The sequence below is a fragment of the Dioscorea cayenensis genome, chromosome 25 (genome assembly GCF_009730915.1).
Source record: "Dioscorea cayenensis subsp. rotundata cultivar TDr96_F1 chromosome 25, TDr96_F1_v2_PseudoChromosome.rev07_lg8_w22 25.fasta, whole genome shotgun sequence".
NCBI lineage: Eukaryota > Viridiplantae > Streptophyta > Magnoliopsida > Dioscoreales > Dioscoreaceae > Dioscorea > Dioscorea cayenensis.
Genome location: NC_052495.1, coordinates 26,426 through 45,511, shown reverse-complemented (window position 1 = coordinate 45,511; position 19,086 = coordinate 26,426). Strand labels below are relative to the sequence as shown.

The 19,086-nt window shown below is 35.6% G+C and overlaps 3 protein-coding genes across 3 annotated transcripts; all 3 read left to right on the top strand.

Annotated features, from left to right (window-relative positions):
- The first annotated feature begins 685 nt into the window (after positions 1-685).
- On the top strand, positions 686-2,979 carry LOC120252914 (DNA-directed RNA polymerase subunit 10-like protein). The gene is made up of 4 exons (XM_039261109.1): positions 686-822; positions 931-989; positions 2,452-2,546; positions 2,655-2,979. The coding sequence occupies exons 1-4, from the start codon at positions 787-789 to the stop codon at positions 2,678-2,680; spliced, it is 216 nt and encodes a 71-aa protein (XP_039117043.1). The 5' UTR covers positions 686-786; the 3' UTR covers positions 2,681-2,979.
- A 1,580-nt stretch (positions 2,980-4,559) lies between these two features.
- LOC120252975 (dynamin-like protein ARC5) lies at positions 4,560-11,563 on the top strand. Its single transcript, XM_039261195.1, has 17 exons — positions 4,560-4,968; positions 5,540-5,704; positions 6,109-6,231; positions 6,338-6,559; positions 7,094-7,227; positions 7,341-7,433; positions 7,509-7,572; positions 7,716-7,764; positions 7,901-7,983; positions 8,633-8,790; positions 8,890-8,950; positions 9,829-9,891; positions 9,959-10,059; positions 10,432-10,489; positions 10,584-10,910; positions 10,996-11,160; positions 11,261-11,563. The coding sequence occupies exons 1-17, from the start codon at positions 4,600-4,602 to the stop codon at positions 11,360-11,362; spliced, it is 2,337 nt and encodes a 778-aa protein (XP_039117129.1). The 5' UTR covers positions 4,560-4,599; the 3' UTR covers positions 11,363-11,563.
- A 365-nt stretch (positions 11,564-11,928) lies between these two features.
- On the top strand, positions 11,929-15,789 carry LOC120253001 (isocitrate dehydrogenase [NAD] catalytic subunit 5, mitochondrial-like). The gene is made up of 8 exons (XM_039261236.1): positions 11,929-12,081; positions 12,541-12,746; positions 13,933-14,253; positions 14,335-14,496; positions 14,572-14,646; positions 14,735-14,844; positions 14,917-14,989; positions 15,302-15,789. Exons 2-8 carry the CDS (start codon positions 12,576-12,578, stop codon positions 15,491-15,493), a joined length of 1,104 nt encoding a protein of 367 aa, XP_039117170.1. The 5' UTR covers positions 11,929-12,081; positions 12,541-12,575; the 3' UTR covers positions 15,494-15,789.
- Positions 15,790-19,086: the final 3,297 nt, after the last annotated feature.

Here is a 19,086-nt window from a genome sequence, read left to right as displayed (position 1 = left end):
GGCGGCACCCACCCCTTGTTCGTCGTCTCGACGGCACCTGCGGCGGTAGCCACCATTGAGCATTCGCTAGCTGCGACGGCACCCACCCTTGTTCGTCGTCTCGGCGGCAGCCACCACTGAGCATCTGGCAGCTGCAGTGGCACCCACCCCCTTGTTTGTCGTCTCGGCGGCATCCACCCCCCAAACCAGGCCTCCACACTCTCATTTTCTCAGGAGGTTGTATTTAACTAGGAATGTCAAGTTTGTCATGGAGAAAACTCTGGAGATGATTAAAGCAAGGGGAGCCTATTATGCACACAAGTGTGGAGAACATGTCACCAAAAGACAGATCTAGTGGTAAAGGATACCCATAACTTATATGCATATAAGGAGTCCATCTCATAGCCAATGTGAGACTAAAGGGGTTCATTACAATAACCCACCGATCAAGACTGATGCCTTAGTCAGTCCGGGTTAATCAGGGCGATGGACTTTGGGACCCACCAGGGTTTTCACCCGATCCGCGCACCCGCCCAGAATGTTAATGCTTTGTTTTCATTGTAATACTTTTCCATAAGGTTAAATAAATACGCATTTGTTTCTTTGTTTTTGTTTTTTTTTCAAGGCAGACCTTAACTTAAAAAAAGAAAAAAGAAAAAGAATATATAATATTTTTAAAAATTAAATAATAATAATTATTATTAAAAAATAATTTAATATTAGAGCAACCCTAACCATCCTGAATTCCTGATATTCCACGGAGACGAATCTCTGAGCTTACCCGGCGGCGATCGAAGGCAAGCGAAGATGATCATCCCCGTACGGTGCTTCACCTGCGGAAAGGTATCAATTGATGTCGCATTCTCCTCTCTAGGGTTTGGATTTCTATTCCTTTTTTTTCTAGGGTTTTGGAGATTTGCGAGCTTTCTGTTTATCTGGTTTTTTTCGCAGGTGATTGGTAACAAGTGGGACACGTATCTGGATCTTCTCCAGGCGGACTACTCCGAGGGGTGAGAAAATTGATGATTTTATTGTATTGATGTAATTTTTAGGTTTTTGATTTGATCAATGGCTTCAAATTTTGTTCTTTACCGTTGTTTATCCAGAAATTAAATTACTGTTTAAATTACTAAATCCTGGCTTTGATTTGGTTGATTGAGATTTTTTTTGTGAACAAAGTATTGTTCTCATGGCGTCTGCTGAAGTTCTGTGGAGATAATCATGTTAGCATTGATGAATTGAAAAATTCATAGAAATTCATATGTGTAATTGTCGCTGCACAACTATCATGATTCGTTCTTGATAGTTCTAGTTTTTTTTTTTTTAGCATCTAAAGTATTGCAAAAAAATGTTATGGCACTTAGGGTTTGGGCTTATCTAGTTAATGCATCAAATTGTATATGTACATTGTGATTTTTTATGAGCATGCAAAATAAATTGCGGACTGTGTGCCATTACTTTGATGTTATCATGGTTGATGCAAGAGAAATTGTGGCTTTGATTGTATATTGTCCTTTTATTGTGTTTATTGTTATTAAATGTAGAGATTTGTGGCAAAAGGTGTGTTTTTTTTTTGCTAAGTTTTTCAGGTTATGGGGAAAAAGACATAAATTAAGAGGAGTTACTACAGCGTTAGTTTGGCATTAGATGAGTGACTACTAAGTTTCTCCTATATAAGGCTTCTTCAGATCTAATCAAGGGGGGCATAGATAGCCAGTTTTAGAATGACTTGAGTGGTTGAGCCTTTCTGTACTGTCTTACTCCTTATAATTTAATAATGCACTATATTCGAGGTCTGTTAGATCAAAAGTTGGATTGAAATTGCATGGATTGATGTCAGGATAACTTTATATCTAAAACTGTTTGTTAAACCTTGAGCAATCAGTTCTTCAACCGTCTTCAGTTGTGCATATAATCAAGTTTTTTGTTGATGGTCATCTTCTGTATCAATTCTGTTCTGAAGTGCTAGTATTTTCCACCAGTGGATGTTGATGTGGAAGTTCTCCTTGTGCCCTTCTAGATGAGAAGCATTTGAATAGTGCCTATTTAATGATTCTACTGAAGATGTTAGTGTAAACTGGGTTCGATGCTCTTACTAATGAATTAGTTAGTTTTTGGTCACTATGAATTCTAATTTTGTCGTGGACCGATTTCGCGATGGGTAATTTAGAAGTTGAATATCTGACGGAAGTTAGAACTATACTCCGATCTGAAAACAAGGGGTTCTTGAGAGAAATATCTCCTCCTTGGTACACATTAAGAAAAGACTGTTGCACCTGCAATACAGAGAAAAGCTATCTATGTTTTTATGGTAGAGATACACTACTAGGATACTTTATAAAGTTGTTTGATTGTTGCGCAACAGGTTGTCATTTTATGATAATCGATAAAGATTTTAAATTCTTTGCATAGCTTTTGACATCGCAATCATCTTATTGACAAATTAACTTGCACGGGATGGGATGTCTTCAGGGACGCTCTGGATGCCTTAGGTCTTGTTCGTTATTGTTGCCGGCGGATGCTTATGACACACGTCGACCTCATTGAGAAGCTCCTTAACTACAACTGTAATATCTCTTGCTCATAAAAAGCATTTAGCTTTCATTTTGCTCTACATGCATGTATTCTTAGTTTGCATTCCTGATACTTATTCTTTTTTTTTCTCTCTCTCACAGCCCTTGAGAAAACTGAAGCCAATTAAGCCAATCTTTGTGGGGGACATGCCTGCACCATGGATACAGTGATGCTTGCTTCTGATGCACTGTTTAAGTCTCTGCTTGTTAGAATATTCTAAATATATCTTCCAAATGTATGTAGTTAGTACTAGTATGACTAGCTTTTGGACTATCTCTCATGTTGCTGTCTCATTGGTTTGTTCTTGCTGCCTTGTTGTGAACTTGTGATCCTGTATGCCCTTACTTTGAACAGCATCAAACTGCTAGTTTTGTTGGTGAATGTTCCCTGATGCATTAAAAAGAAGGAACCAATTTATTTATATAATCTGATACAGGGATTGACCCCAACCTTCGGTAGTGTGTATATATATATTTTTATGTATATGAAAAATGTCAGGCATTTTTTATAATAGTTGTTAAATAATCATCAAATAGTTATTATTTATATAAGAAATTGTGTTGAGTTACTATTATTACTGTCACTGTTGTATAATGTATATAAATTGACTGTATATAAATTGTTGGGTAAATTTTTTTATAGGATATCAAATTATGGTCCGTTTTTTGACTTCAATTTGAATTAAAATGATTATTCAACTTTAATTTTGTTTCATTGGATGGTCACTGAAGAGATTTTGGTCTATTTTTGATGGTTTGATGTTAGAATTTTCTGAGCATGTGAAATAAAATTGTCAATTGTGCGTACAGTGTGCATGTATATGTTGACAGAGAATTTTTGGTATTTATATCATCAAAATAAATTGGTCGGAATATCTCGAGTAGTTATTTTGTAAAACAAAATTAAAATTGGATAATCATTTTGATTCAAATTGAAGTTCAGATTTTATAATGAAAAATGACTATAGTTTGATACACTCCCAAAAAAATTAACCCATAAATTGACTGACTCACACCTACAAGGTCCTCTATGTATATATATGTTTCACAATACAAACAAGCTTTTTTTTAAACCAATTAAGGTGTTACTTAGCAAGTGCCTAATTGTCAAACAGAAGGTAACAACATCAGTTATATCTGATTTATGTAAAATTGTATATTTACATAATGTAAATCAAACATTGCAAACCAAAACAATATTTTGAGCACTCTTTTTAATTACATTTCATGCCCTTTTTTCCTTTGTATTTTGTCAAGGGCCAAACATGCATTTGTTTATAGTTATATTAATTTTTCCATATAAAAAAAATAACTCTGAAAACAAAGCAAAAACAAATTAATAACATTCTTCAATATTTTTTTTCTCCACAAAGTCGTCAGACATTCATTTACAATGTTCTCTGAGATTTTATACATTTATTTCCTATATATACACATATATTAAAAAGTCAACATACATAAAGTTCAATTATTCATATATATATATATATATATAATTCTTCCATTTTTTTTATACAATATTAAATAATGTGTTTTAAATTTATTTTTTAATTTAATGTATTTGTATAATTTTTAATAAATCATAATTAATTTAGCATTAAATCATATAATTCCCTTGTTAAGTTTTAAATCGGAGTAGTTTTGAAAAGTAATAAATTTTTTTATAAAATATAGAGACCCAATTAATTTTAATTAATTTTTTAAATGGTGTGAATTGGATAATTGTAACGAGTAAAAAGAAAAAAAACTTAAAAACGTATATATTAAACTTAATATTATTATTATAAAAAAAAAAAAACGTAAACAGTGATTAGTGCAATAAATCACGCCTCGAGATGCGGACAAGTCGCACGGATCATCAAATCACGTGAGCCATTATTCATCATTCATGCTTGATAGGCCTCCACTATCACGTGATTCTCACGCGCTCGATCCCACCTTTTGCATCCAATGAAGTCGCTCGGCTCGCTCGCTAACAAAACCCCAACTATAAAAGGCACCAAGCTCGCTCCTCCACCTCCCCTTCATCTCCTCTCCATCCGCTTCCATGGACCCCGCCGTGCTCGCCGCCGCTACCGCCGACGACATCGACGACGACGATACCTTGGAGGAGTCCTCGGCAGGGAGGCTCTATGAAGCCTACAATGAGCTGCATGGCTTGGCGAGGGAGTTTGAGACTAGGGTCGACGCCCCGGCTGTGCTCGTCGTCGGGCACCAGACGGATGGGAAGAGCGCGCTTGTCGAGGCTCTTATGGGATTCCAGTTCAATCACGTTGGGGGAGGGACCAAAACCCGACGCCCTATTGCTCTCCACATGACTTACGACCCTTCCTGTGAGATTCCCCGCTGCCGGCTCGTTCCCGACTCCGGCGATCCCGCGGCTGAGCCGCGGGTCATGTCACTCCCCGACATTCAGGTTGTTTTCTAGATTTTGAGTTGTTTTTGTGTTTGATGGGAATGGTTTGAGGCTTTGAGCCATTTCAGGGCAGAGTGAGAAAACTAATGGAAATGTGGATGATTTGATTTTGGCATGACTTGAGTTCGTGTTTGTCTTGGGTTAAGGGAACAAAAGCAAGCGATTTCGAAGACATTGAATAGGAATATTTGATGAACTACTGATAGTTAGGATTACTGATTTTCCCACGTTTTGTTATTTTTAAAATGGTTGAAGATTTGAATCAGATAAAAGACATGGATGCTTTGAGGCACTGTGTTTTTGTTAGATAGGAAAACTACTGGAGCTTGGCTCCTTTACAGTTGAGGAATCCTTAGAGGAACAATAATTTCTGGAAATTTGGGAACATTCTGAAAACTGATAGCAAGTTCATGCTTTTCCCTGCGTTTGTATAAATTAAATCGATTGTAATAGCGGTGGAACAAAGTGAGAGTTTTCCTTATTTGGACTGCTTTATCTATTTTATGAGTCCCATAGTTACACTGGTATGAATACTTATTTATGATTTATATGGCTCATATGGTTTTTGTAGGCTTATATTGAAGCAGAGAACATGAGATTGGAGAATGAGCCACGCCAGTTTTCTGAAAAGGATATCATCATAAAAATTGAATATAAATATTGTCCAAATCTTACTATAATTGATACTCCGGGTCTTGTTGCTCCTGCACCAGGTCGAAAAAATCGAGCTTTACAGGTATGACAATTTATTATCTTTTAATTTATTTTGTTTGATGTGGATCCATAGCTTTTTATTTCAGATAGGCTATTGATCTTTTTTCTTTGGATGGTTCTTTGTGATTTGAGTATCCAGTGAAATGTTTTCACAATTTGTTGCTTATATATAATTTCTGTTCACATTTCAGGATTTCTACAGTTAGCCACAAATAGTTTCTTTTTTATAATAAACTAAGATTGACTTTAGTTATGTAGGTCATCAGCTTTATTTGATATTTCAGAGTAGTAATTGTTTGATAAACTGCTTAAAACATTCAATTTGGCATATATGCGCGTGTGTGTGAGTGAGTGTGTGAAACCTATGATCCTGTGGTAGTTGCTTATTTCTATTATCACTTTCTCTTGATAAATTGAATCTTGCAGAGCCAGGCTCGGGCCGTTGAGGCACTTGTTCGAGCTAAAATGCAGCAAAAAGAGTACATTATATTGTGTCTGGAAGACTGCAGTGATTGGAGTAATGCCACTACACGCCGAATAGTGATGCAAGTTCGTACAACATTTTTTTTTGGGGTTTTGGGGGCGGGGGTTTGGGGAGTGGGGGTGGTGGTATCTGGTATTGCTTTGCATGCTGATGGAATATCTGGTATTGCAGGTTGATCCTGAGCTGTCAAGGGCTGTCATAGTGTCCACAAAGTTTGACACAAGGATTCCTCAATTTGCAAGGTCTTCGGATGTAGAAGTTTTTCTTAAGCCACCTGCTTATACATTGGATGGTTGCTTGTTGGGTGACTCGCCCTTCTTTACTTCTGTACCATCTGGTAGAGTTGGTCCTGGAAATGATGCAGTTTACAGATCAAATGAAGAATTTAAAAAAGTTCAGTTTCTTTATAACTACTTGATTCTGAGTTTTGTGGAATTTCACCAGCTGTTTGAATTTTAAATTTTGTCAGTTCCAGTTACACAAATTTTTTATTAATATCATAGCATGATACAATTGATTTGGTCCATCAAATAAATCCTCATGCACCTTAAACTACCCAACCTGCTTAAAGTCTATTACTTACCTGATTTGAGCATTTAGTCCACTAATTTGCACCTATTTGTATGTTGATAGCTGAAAGGTGGAAATTGATTACCCTTTTGATAGAATGCTTGACCTTGGTGTTAACAAAATTAGCGAGAGTTCTTCATTCAATGACAGATACAGTTTTTTTACTTTTCTGACAGGCTTAACTATAAATGGGAACTCTTCATTTGGAATGTATTAAAAAAAATTAAGGTTCTCTAACTAAATGTAGATGCATTTGTATTTAGCAGGGCCAAGTGGAGATCAAAATGGTTATTGAATACTTCATGCGCTTAATAGTTCTTTTATCTTATCCCTTAATTTGTTTAAGTTTGAATGTAGGCCATTTCTTTGAGGGAAATTGAAGACATTGCATGCTTGGAGGAAAAGTTAGGGAGGCTGTTGACTAGGGAAGAAAGAAGCAGAATAGGTGTAAGCAGCCTTAGGTTATTCTTAGAAGATTTGCTTAGGAAAAGGTACATCTATGTTACTTCTCTGAGTGAGCACTAACAACATTTAAATTTCACACACTCACATACGCACACATTTAATTGAATCTATTTAATTTATTTCAAATGTTGATATGAAGGTATATGGATTGTGTTCCACTTATTATTCCACTTCTTGAAAAGGAATATCGAAGTGCAACTAGAAAGCTACGTGAAATTAATCAAGAAATCAGGTATGTACATTTAATTTTTTTTCTTGTTGTAATGTTTCAATCATATAACCAATTATTTAATTGTCTATTATGCAGTAATTTGGATGAAGTAAAATTAAAAGAGAAAGGGCGAGCCTTCCACGATTCATTTCTGATGAAGGTACTCGGTAGCTTTTGCTTTTCATAAAAATCCTACTAATTTTCTGAGTTAGAAAGTTTATACAGACCAAATCTCCTGCTACTTCATTGATTAACAAATGCAAATTATTTTTTCTTTTAAGAAATTTTTTTGCTTTTCTTCAGATATCTTTACTTTTAAAAGGCACGGTGGTGGCACCTCCTGATAAGTTTGGTAAGAAGATCCTATTTTCCTCAATTCTCTAGATGACTGCCTTATTTCACACATTTGGTTCTGGAATTAGTCATTTTCGAGTATATTTATCTGCAGAATATGTTTGCTTGTTCATGTTACATGGTTTTGGTCACAGGAGAAACACTTCAGGATGAGAGGACCAATGGGGGAGCCTTTATAGGCACTGATGGCCTGCAGTTTCCTCCCAAGATGATGCCTGTAAGTCATATAGCGGCTGAATAGCTCATCATGATATTGGTAACTTTAGATTGTTTTCCCCATAAATCTTAATCATGGGCTACTTTTGCTGGACTGGTTTATTCATACTTATATTTTTTCAAGAATGATGCATGAAGTTTTAAAAACCATGTGGAGAACATGTATTTTTAATCTTACAGTTTATGCTAAATTATGAAGAGGTTGGGGTCCCTAGGAAATTGATATTACCTCAGAATCAATCACGCCTCTCAATTTTTTTTCCGCATTTATAAAAGAAGGTATAAAGTCTTTCAGCATCTGGAAGAAGGATTGTGCAAAGTTTGCAAATTCTTGAACATGATTCCATTCACTCTTAGAACATCTCCAAGAATGGCATATGGTTTACAGATTTGTTGCACAGTAGTCTTCCGAACTATAAAACTGGGCTGGTCTGTTATGGTTGTTTTGTTTAGTCACATTCTTGATTTCTTATATATATATTTACCTTTGTTCAAAGCGAACTTTCCAAACCAATAAATTCCGAATTACATTTTTGAGGTTGTTCAGATGAGTCAGTTCTGTTTAGCCTGGATTACTATTCTGGAATTTGTTTGACCAATGGCATTCACTTGTTTGATATTAAGTAAGATTCTGTGGCCTTCGTGTTTAGAATGCAGGTATGCGTCTTTATGGCGGTGCACAATATCATCGTGCAATGGCAGAATTCCGTCTTGTGGTAGGCGGTGTCAAGTGCCCCCCAATTACAAGGGAAGAAATTGTAAATGCATGTGGGGTTGAAGATATTCATGATGGAACAAACTACTCTAGGTTCTCTGAGCCTTTTCTATCTATAGCTTTTCTATTCCTAAATTTAGTCATTCATGGTTTTCCGAGGCGGTAACCCAATTTCTAATTTTTTGTCGTCAGGACTGCATGTGTGATTGCTGTTGCAAAAGCTCGTGACACTTTTGAGCCTTTCCTTCACCAGGTGTGTGCTCATTACAACTTTGTTAGTTTATATCATTCGGTGCACATTGTATGCCCTCTGAATGATATCCAAGGTAATGCGTTAATATTTTGACATGAGCCTGCCTAGCAAAAAAAATTGTGCATGCTGTTAGATGCAAACCAAATGTTTTATTTGGACTCAATTAACTCAAATACATAAGCTGATAGGATGAGAAATGCAGACTTAAGATTCATATTTACCAAATTAATCGCTGTAGGCTTCTAGTTGCTCTAATACATCCCCTTGATATGTGCTAGTTCATTTAACTAACCATGTTGCAAACAAACAAAACAGACCAAGAAAGTCAAATTGTAACTAATACATGCCATTGCCTCAGTCTTGCAAGAATTTCCTTCAGCATGTCTTCCTATCTTTTGTTCTATTGAGCTTGCCTTACAGACACTTGAAATAGAGGTTGTTTCCAGCAGAGTTTAGAAGACTCCAGTGTGAGTTATAAGTGAAAACTGAAACTAGTGACACCTTTTAGAGATGAACTGTGTATTGGCTTATTTGTGCTCTTATTTAGTAGAGTATCCGATGTCTATTGAGAATCTGTCATTAAGTTTGCCACTGCTGAATAACCTAGAGACTTATCTTCAGGTCAAAATTCCACAGAAATAGTTAATTCCATTTGATATGCACATGCATCTCTTTCTCTAGTATTTCTCCTAGATTTGTATGTTTGGATACAGTGTAGAAACAAAGAATTATTGCTTTCTTATTTTTAGTGTATCTTCACCATGTAAAATTGTTATGGTCATTTGCAACAGCTGGGATTTAGTAGAAACAAAGAATTGTTGCTTTATTATTTTTAGTGTATCTTCACCATGTAAAATTGTTTTGGTCTTTTGCAACAGCTGGGATTTAGGCTGTTGTACATATTGAAGAGGCTACTCCCGATTTCTGTATATCTACTCCAGGTATCTGTTCCTTTTGAATTTTGAAGTTCTCTTTTCCTGTGCACTGCCTAATAATTATATTTAACAGAAAGATGGGGAATATCTCAGTGGCCATGAAGTGTTTTTAAGGCGTGTTGAGGTTGCTTTCAATAATTTTGCTGAATCAACAGAGCGAGCATGCCGTGATAAGTAAATAACTTAAATTCTTCAAAAGCGTTGTTTGTTCATTGAGTTTTTGGTTATTTTCACTTGCAAGTTGCAATAATTGCGGTTTTTTTGTGTGGGGGAATATATTGATTCTCCTTTGAAAAATAAGGGAGAGCTGCATTTAGATGTCATCTGGTGTTCAGCTCAAGTTCTTTACCACTTCCATCTATACTTTCCTGTGCATCATTGCTGTCAAGTTATGATCCCTTTGAATAAAATAAACCCATTTACCAATGAGTTTTATGACAAAAGCTTCCTGTTAACTTTTTATTTTGTTATTCTAGCCAGTAGTTGAAGTCAAAGAGCATCAGAGAGTACACTTAATTTGGTCTTGTTTATATGATGTTATGGCAGATGCATGGAGGATTTAACAAGCACCACCCGTTATGTGTCCTGGTCCCTCCACAACAAGGTTTCTTAAAGAACTTTTGCACAAACTCTGCAGTATTCAAATTGATATTGTTTATTATTTTCTTGTTTTCTAAATTCCAATCACTGGATTACAGAATCGTGCGGGTTTACGTCACTTTTTAGACTCATTTGCTGGCACCGAACACTCTTCTTCCAGTGCGAACCTATCTTGTTCAGCCCTTCCGCAAGAGTCATCCTTCGGGCAAACCATTAGTGACAACAAATTAGAATCCAGGTTGAAGGTAGAATCAAAATCAAGTTTTGACATTTCTCATACAACAGAGGCAAGGCTTGTCGATCTTCTAGACAGCACGTTATGGAACAGAAGGCTAGCTCCTTCATCTGAAAGGATTGTTTACGCGCTAGTCCATCAGATTTTCCATGGCATCAAAGAACATTTTCTGGTATCCACCGAATTGAAGGTTCGTAAGCCAGACAAATATATACAAAGCATAGTGCCATTTGATCATGCATATCCATCTGATATCTCTGATGTCTCTTTTTCAGTTCAATTGCTTTCTTCTCATGCCGGTGGTTGACAAACTGCCAACACTTTTGAGAGAAGACCTGGAGTCTGTATTCGAAGATGACTTGGACAACATATTTGACGTCACTCAGCTGCTGCATTCACTTGGTCAGCGGAAACGCGAGTTAGAGATCGAGTTAAAACGGGTAACAACATCGATCTTTTAAAGTATGCTTTACCATTTAAATATATCAGTAAATGGCAGTAGAGATTGATTTTTCAAAGTACTGGTTTTTTGGATCACAGATTCAGAAGCTCAAGGATAAGTTCAAGGACATTCATGAGCAATTGAATTCTCCTCACCATCTTCATCAAGTGAATGTTCCTGATTCAAACAAGCCAGCCTGACAACATCAAGGGGAGGAAGGATGATTTCTTTTCATGACCAACTCTGAGTCACTTTATATGAGCATATATTACTTGTTGTTTGTAGTTTATTCCCATGTTCTTTGAGAATGTGATAAAGTCCAATGTATTCTTGATGCTATTAAAGTGGTATTTTGTTGGACATTAATGAAGGTCAGTCTTGAAGCTATAATTGTCTGACTATATTATGTCTTCTGTCGTTTTAACATTACTGATTTTTCTTGATAAAAATTGCTTTTAGATAAAAACAAAATAAAATAAATCATCTGTGCATAATATGCTTCATTGCTCTTTCACAGAATAATAATAAATTATAAATAGTAAATAAGATGCTAACTTCATATATAATTATCAAACATTCAGGGGTGTTTTTGTAAAACTCTCAAATGTTTTTCAGGTTAGGCCCAATAAACGTAGCCCAGCCCAGAGTCAGCCCACGCTCTCTTGACCTCAGTTCTTAATCTGGACCGTTTGATTCATCCTAAATCACAAAATGGTTTGATCCAACGGCTCTACTAAGTTTCTCAGTGTTATATTATGCCGCATCGTCCTTCTTTTGGTTCTCTTCGTCTCCGGCGACCTCTCTCTCTTTCTCTCTCGCCGTCTCATTTGAGCTCTTTCTCTCTCCCTCTCGTTGCTCTTCGATCTTCTTGTCTCTAGATTTCGCTCTTTGATCTCTCTCTGGCTACGCCTTTACCCAGGTAATGCGCTGATTTTCGGGTTTTTTTGGTTGGTTTTGATTTCCATGTGTGGTGGTGGTTCCAGCTGGGAGTTTTGGTTTTGGTTTAGAGGTTATGGTTTCAATTCTTTGGTGATCAAGAGGTTTATGGATTGCTAAGAAGTTTGGAACAGTACCATTGGTTGAGGAATCTATTTTTTATGCTAAAAGTTATTGGAGAAAAAAAATTCATAATTTGATGTGGTCGCCTATAATGCTGGCTTTGAATTGGTAGTTTGGAATTTCGGTATATATTAGGGCGATATATGTGTTTCTCTGTTGAAGTTGTTGTTTTGGGCCGATCTAGTTGGCAGGAAGGTCGATTGTTGAATTCTCAAGTTTTTCAAGAGTTTGCATTTGATTTTGTGACAAACTATCTTAATTCGTTAGGTTTTGGATTAATTCAGTGGCAAAATTGTTTTTTATCTAAAAAATAATGCAGGTGTAGTGGTGGTAGTCCTCCTTCAAGCTTCCTCTATGGCGCTGCGTAGCATTTTTCGGAGGAGCTCTGTTGACCAGATCTCGTGTTTGGTTTTCCCATCACTGGGACGAGCTTTCTCCTCTGATGCGTCTCCGAGCAAACCTATCCGGGCTACCCTATTTCCAGGCGATGGTATTGGTCCTGAGATTGCAGAATCTGTTAAGCAGGTCTGCTTTTATTTTTATTATTTTTATAATATCTTAATTGGTTGTTGGTTCTTGTCTTCTATGGTTCTTGTCTTGTCTATGTTTGTTCTGTGTTTGGAAAGCTGTTTGAATTCTTTTGTTAGCATATTTTGATATTGTTTGATCATCATATTATTGATTGATGACTGGCAAAGTCTTACCTTTATTACAGTGATATCATGTTATGCCATTTCTGTGGTTTATTCTTGAGTGTCCTGTGACTTCAAGTCAGTTGTATTTTCTTCTTTTTTTTCAAGAAACACTCGATTGAACAATTCATCACTTAAAGACTTCCTATGTAAAACAGAAGATTCTGATAGGAACACTAATGAAACAACCTGCAAAGTTTTACAGTAGTTTTTCGAATTGAGTTAATTAGAAGATGATCTTATGAGTTGGTTATATGTTGGGGTTTGCAGTCCGGCTGATTAGATTGTTGCTTTTTTGCTTGAAGTTATCGTCCCTTGCCTTATCTGATCATGTTATCCCATTATCTCTGGTTTGTGTATGTGTGTGTATGTTCTTATAGTACCTTCAATGGTTTAAAATTGAAAATTTTCTGGATTTTTTGTTTGCATCTTCTGAGAGTGAAATGTCTGAGAGAGAATTAATATTTGAACTTCTGGGCACTTTCAAGTGCTAGAGAGTAGAGACTATTTTCATTCTTGCAATGCTGAGTTCTTTAGTAATTTTTACAACCATGTTTTTATAGTTGAGCATGATATCCATTTATTGTGTATACCATTGACTATTTATTGTGAAATCCTCAAAAATCTGAAGTGAACATGGAGTGATCTTTGTTTTCTAGAAATTTGGATTTTTGACAAACAAGAAAAGGCAAATAGACGCTCTGTTCATTCTCATTATATTAGAAGAGAAATATGGTGTAGTAATTTTCTTATTTTAGACATTTATTTTTAGCAAGCCAAATGTCATTAAAAGAATCTCACTCAGACATGATGCATAGAGGTTTTCCATTTATCCCAGCTATAATGGTCTATATTAACCCAGACTTGCAGTTGAAGGTTTTAAGAAATCATAGTTAAATAGAGCCTTTTTTATGGAGACTTAATACTTTTTTTTTTTGGGGGGTGATTTTACTTCTTGTGTTCATCTTTCAATGCATTTTCAAACAATGACATGTTTAATTTGATCTTCATGAATTCAGGTGTTTAATGCAGCTGAGGTGCCTATTGAATGGGAAGAGCATTTTGTGGCAGACACTGTTGATCCGAGAACAGAGAGTTTTTTGACATGGGAAAGTTTGGAGTCTGTGCGAAGAAATCGTGTGGGGTTGAAAGGGCCCATGGCTACACCTATTGGAAAAGGCCACAGGTCTTTGAACCTTACACTAAGAAAGGAGCTTGGTTTGTATGCAAACGTCCGTCCTTGCCACAGCCTCAGTGGCTATAAAACCCGATATGACAATGTCAATCTCGTCACCATCCGTGAGAACACAGAAGGGGAATATAGTGGCTTGGAACACCAGGTCAGCCCATTTGTGTTAAATAATGAATTTTCCCATGATATTATCTTTAGTTTGTATAATCAAGCAATTCAACAACCATAGGTGGTGCGCGGTGTTGTAGAAAGTCTCAAGATCATCACCCGTCAGGCAAGTTTAAGGGTGGCAGAGTATGCTTTTCATTATGCCAAGGCCAATGGCCGACAAAGAGTCTCCGCCATACACAAAGCCAATATTATGAGGAAGACTGATGGTCTCTTCCTCAAGGTCCGCCACATATCATAATACGAATTCTTAGATAGGAAAGCTATGTCTGTATGCTTTAATATCATGTATTTGCAGTGTTGCCGTGAGGTTGCTGAGAAGTATCCTGAGATAACTTATGAGGAAGTCATTATTGACAACTGTTGCATGATGGTATGATTATGCAAATAGAAATTATCAAGCAAATGCGAACTGTCACTGAAGTTAATTATTTTATCAATTGTGGTTTTGCTTGTTGCAGCTTGTGAAAAATCCATCACTTTTTGATGTGCTAGTGATGCCTAATCTTTATGGAGACATAATAAGTGATCTTTGTGCTGGCTTGATTGGCGGTTTGGGCCTAACTCCTAGGTAGACAACTTTGTTTCTCAATCTTGCATTTGATAGGTATATTGCATCCCACTCATAAACTTCATCTTTCAGTTGCAACATCGGTGAAGGGGGCATTGCTCTTGCAGAGGCTGTGCATGGGTCTGCCCCAGATATTGCTGGCAAGGTATGCAGTTTCCCCTGTTTTGTCTCTAATCGCTTCTATTATATGAAAATCGACATTCATAACCATAAATCTAAAAAACCACAGACAATAGATCATGCACATGTGCTTATGGTTTTGGTATATATTCTATTGTTCCACCATTAGGGACCAATGGCATGCCCTTCTGAAATTATTTTATAGGACTAGTCCTTTCCGTTATTAAATCCTGGACTCTTATCCTCTCAAAATAAAAGAAATGCATATTGTTGATGTTTGAATTGATTTTATTCTTTTATGGCTTATGAATTGTGGGGTTGTTTACCATTTTTCTAGAATCTTGCAAATCCGACGGCGCTCCTCCTCAGTTCAGTCATGATGTTGCGGCATTTAAATCTCAACGATAAAGCTGATCGAATCCATAATGCCATACTGAACACCATTGCCGAAGGGAAATACCGAACAGTTGATCTCGGTGGCACCGCATCCACATCAGACTTCACAAAAGCATTGTGCGATCATCTCTAAAAGCCTTCCGTCTTTTGGTATAGACAATCAGTGCAGTTGATAATTGATGAACTTATTTTTCCGGCCACACATTGCTTGAGCTGCAAATGCTCAAGTTCAATTTTAAATAATTCTTCATCATTTCATTTGAATTTCTTTCAACTTTGTTCAACTTGTTTGTAATAATCTGCCAATGCTCACAAATGTTAACAATTTCTTTTGGTTAATTTGTTGAAGAGTTTTCAAATTGAGTTTGTACCCATGAAAACTGCCACCCGTTCCAAATATAAATTATTATTTACTTGTTCCCATTTGAAGACATGTTTCAATGAGATGAGCATAAGTTTACAGTCAAGTCCTGTTTATATATATATATTTTCTGTTTTGGGGGATTTTTTTATTATTATTCTTATTTCTTCACATGAAAAAGCATTTAGTTGTGAATAATAATAATCATTATTATAATTAATAAGTTATCTACACATGCTTTAATCCTAATGGTGGATAATAAAAAAGAAATTACCATTATAAAATTAACTGAAAATAATCTAAAATTCTTTCAAATTATTCACATATTGTAGAACCAAGTTTAGGTATTTCCAAAAACTCTCTTTTTTCTAATAATGTATTTTTCTGTCGGTTTATTATTAAGTTGACTAAAAATTAAATAAATCAATAAATAAATTACGAACAACAACCCCAATAACTACTATTAAATCTTTATTCAATGTTTTTTTAGAGAGAAATAAACTTCACATAAAATCTCTAAAAACTTAGAATATATAAAAGGGGTGTTTTCCCACTATTTGGCTTTTTTTTATTAATATTGTCAAAATGACAGTTAAAATGATCATAGAATCATCACATCAATATCTAGTCAGCACAATCAGTACATGGGCGTTGACTGTGCTGCTAAGTGGGTATTTTAAAAATAGTTTTTTTTATTTTAATCCCTCATCTCTTTTATAATGTTTTAAATAGCTTATTTATGGGGTTTTTTAACATTTCTTTTAAATTGTTATTAAAATAAAAAATATTACTTGAAATTAGAATTATTATTATTATAAATATTTTGATTATTATTATTATTTAAAATTAGAATTATTTAAAATTATTTTATTAACTCGCAGTTCATTAAAAAATTGGTTTTATGTGAGTGGTTGGACCGAACTGGCAACTGATTCACAGAACGCTGGCCCCCACAACTCCGAACCCGGCACCCAAGAAACTTAGCCCTTACGCACCCACGACCCCGAACTGGCACCATGACTCCGAATCGACACCCATGACTCCGAACCGACACCCACTACTCCGAATCTGGCCGCACCCATGACCCCGAACCTGGCACCCACAACTCCAAACCTGGCCGCACCCAAACCCCAAACCTGGCCACCCACGAGTCCTCGACCCTAGCCCCACCCACGACACCAGCCTCACAACTTATGCAACGAGATTGGCCCTGATATTCAACAGTAATACCTTGTTGAACAAAACGTGTCAGGTAATCCAATAGGTAAGATCACTGATTAAGAAGATGGAAAATGGTGGTACGAGTCCAAACCACACCAACGACTCGATGGTGACAATGGTCTTAACGGTTTAGTTAACGGCGGTGCCAGCACCAACGGATGCCGTGCCAGATGGCTCAGACATGACTATCTTGATCTCGTATCTTTTATAAAAATTGTTATTAAAAATAAAAAATATTTTTTGAAATCAGAATTATTATTATTATTAATATGAGAATTATTAAAACAGTAATTATTAATTATTATTATTATTATTAACCGACCGGCGGAGCAGGGAGCTAGAGCTAGAGAACGTTGGGACAATCACGCCATTAGGATATGGGAAAAATGTGAGTGATACGGGAGACGATGGAGACGATGAATGAGCAAGCCAATATTTATAATCTCGCACGGGAATCTTCCAGAAGCTTAGATTCGACGGTGGATTTATATTTAGGGAATTAATCCAATGGTGTCTATTTTCTTGAGCCCATGTAACAAAAATACGTGGCATTTTTGTAATTTGGATTGAAAGAGGAGGGTACAGCTCTAAATTCAAATAGCGACGCCGGCCAGCCCCAACGCACTCCATAATTGTTACTCAAATTAATAAACAATAATATTAATTTTTTAAAATTAAAAAGTACTTAAAATATTATTTAAAATACGGGAAAACCTTAATAAACTTTTTATAAATATTTACTTTTTTTTTAATTATTTTTAATAAAAAAATTATAAATCTGAATTTAATAATGTTACATTAATTGGTTTTTATTTTCGTTTATTTTATCCGTGGCATTTTTTTTAATTTGGATTGAAAGAGGAGAGTACAGCTGTAAATTCAAAGAATATTTTGGTCTTTTTTTCAAAGGTATTGTTCTTTTTTTTTAATAAATATATAATTATTGAAAGCTGGACGACAGTGATAACGAAGAAAGCTGATGAGCTATATCAAATTGGCAGAATCAGATTACCTCTTGAGCTTAGCATAGGTATGCTGATGAGCTATATCAAATCGGCAGAATCAGTTTACCTCCTGAGCTCAGCATAGGTATACTGTCCGAGCTTCCTACAGTTGAAGCTATACATTTCAGTATCTTAACAAAGGCATGGGTAAATTTGTGGACATCTGCACACAATATAGAGTTTGATTCTAAGTTTACACTTATTAAATGATGGCAAAAAAAACTTTGAAGCGACGTTCGGCTCTGACAAACCGCCAGGCCCCAACGCACTCCATAGTTGCTACTCAAATTAATAAACAATATTATTAAATTTTTTAAAATTAAAAAATACTTAAAATATTATTTAAAATATAGGAAAACTCTAATAAACTTTTTACAAAATATTTACCTTTGTACTGCCTTTTTTTATAGGATTTTTTTTTATTTGGTCATTTTTATTAATATTATCAAAACTAGTCCTAAGATCATTTTATTTGTCAAAATTACAATAAGGATATCACATCAATGCTAGTCAGTCAGCCAGCATGTGCTGACTGACTGGGCATTTTAAAAATGATTTTTTGCATTTTAACCTCTCATCTCTTTTATAAAAATTGTTATTAAAATAGAAAACATTATTTGAAATTAGAATTATTATTATTAACATGAGAATTATTGAAACAATAATAATAATTATTATTATTATTATTAACAGACGGAGTAGGAGCTAGAGAAGGTTGTGGACAATCGCGCCATTAAGGTATGGAAAAAAGGTGAGTGATACAGGAGACGATGGAGACGAGAGCCAATATTTATAATTTCGCACGGGAATCTTTTAGAAGCTTAGATCCGACGGTGGATTTATATTTAAGAAATTAATCCGACGGTGTCTATTTTTTGAGCCCATGCAGCAAAATAGCATTTTTGTAATTTGGATTGAAAGAGGATACCAGCTGTAAATTCGAAGAGCGACGTTCGGCTCTCTGACAAACCGCCAGGCCCTAACACACTCCATAGTTGCTACTCAAATTAAAAAAACAATATTATTAAATTTTTTAAAATTTTAAAAAATACTTAAATTATTATTTAAAATACGGGAAAACCTTATTAAACTTTATACAAATATTTACCTTTATAGTGCCTTTTTTATAGGATTTTTTTT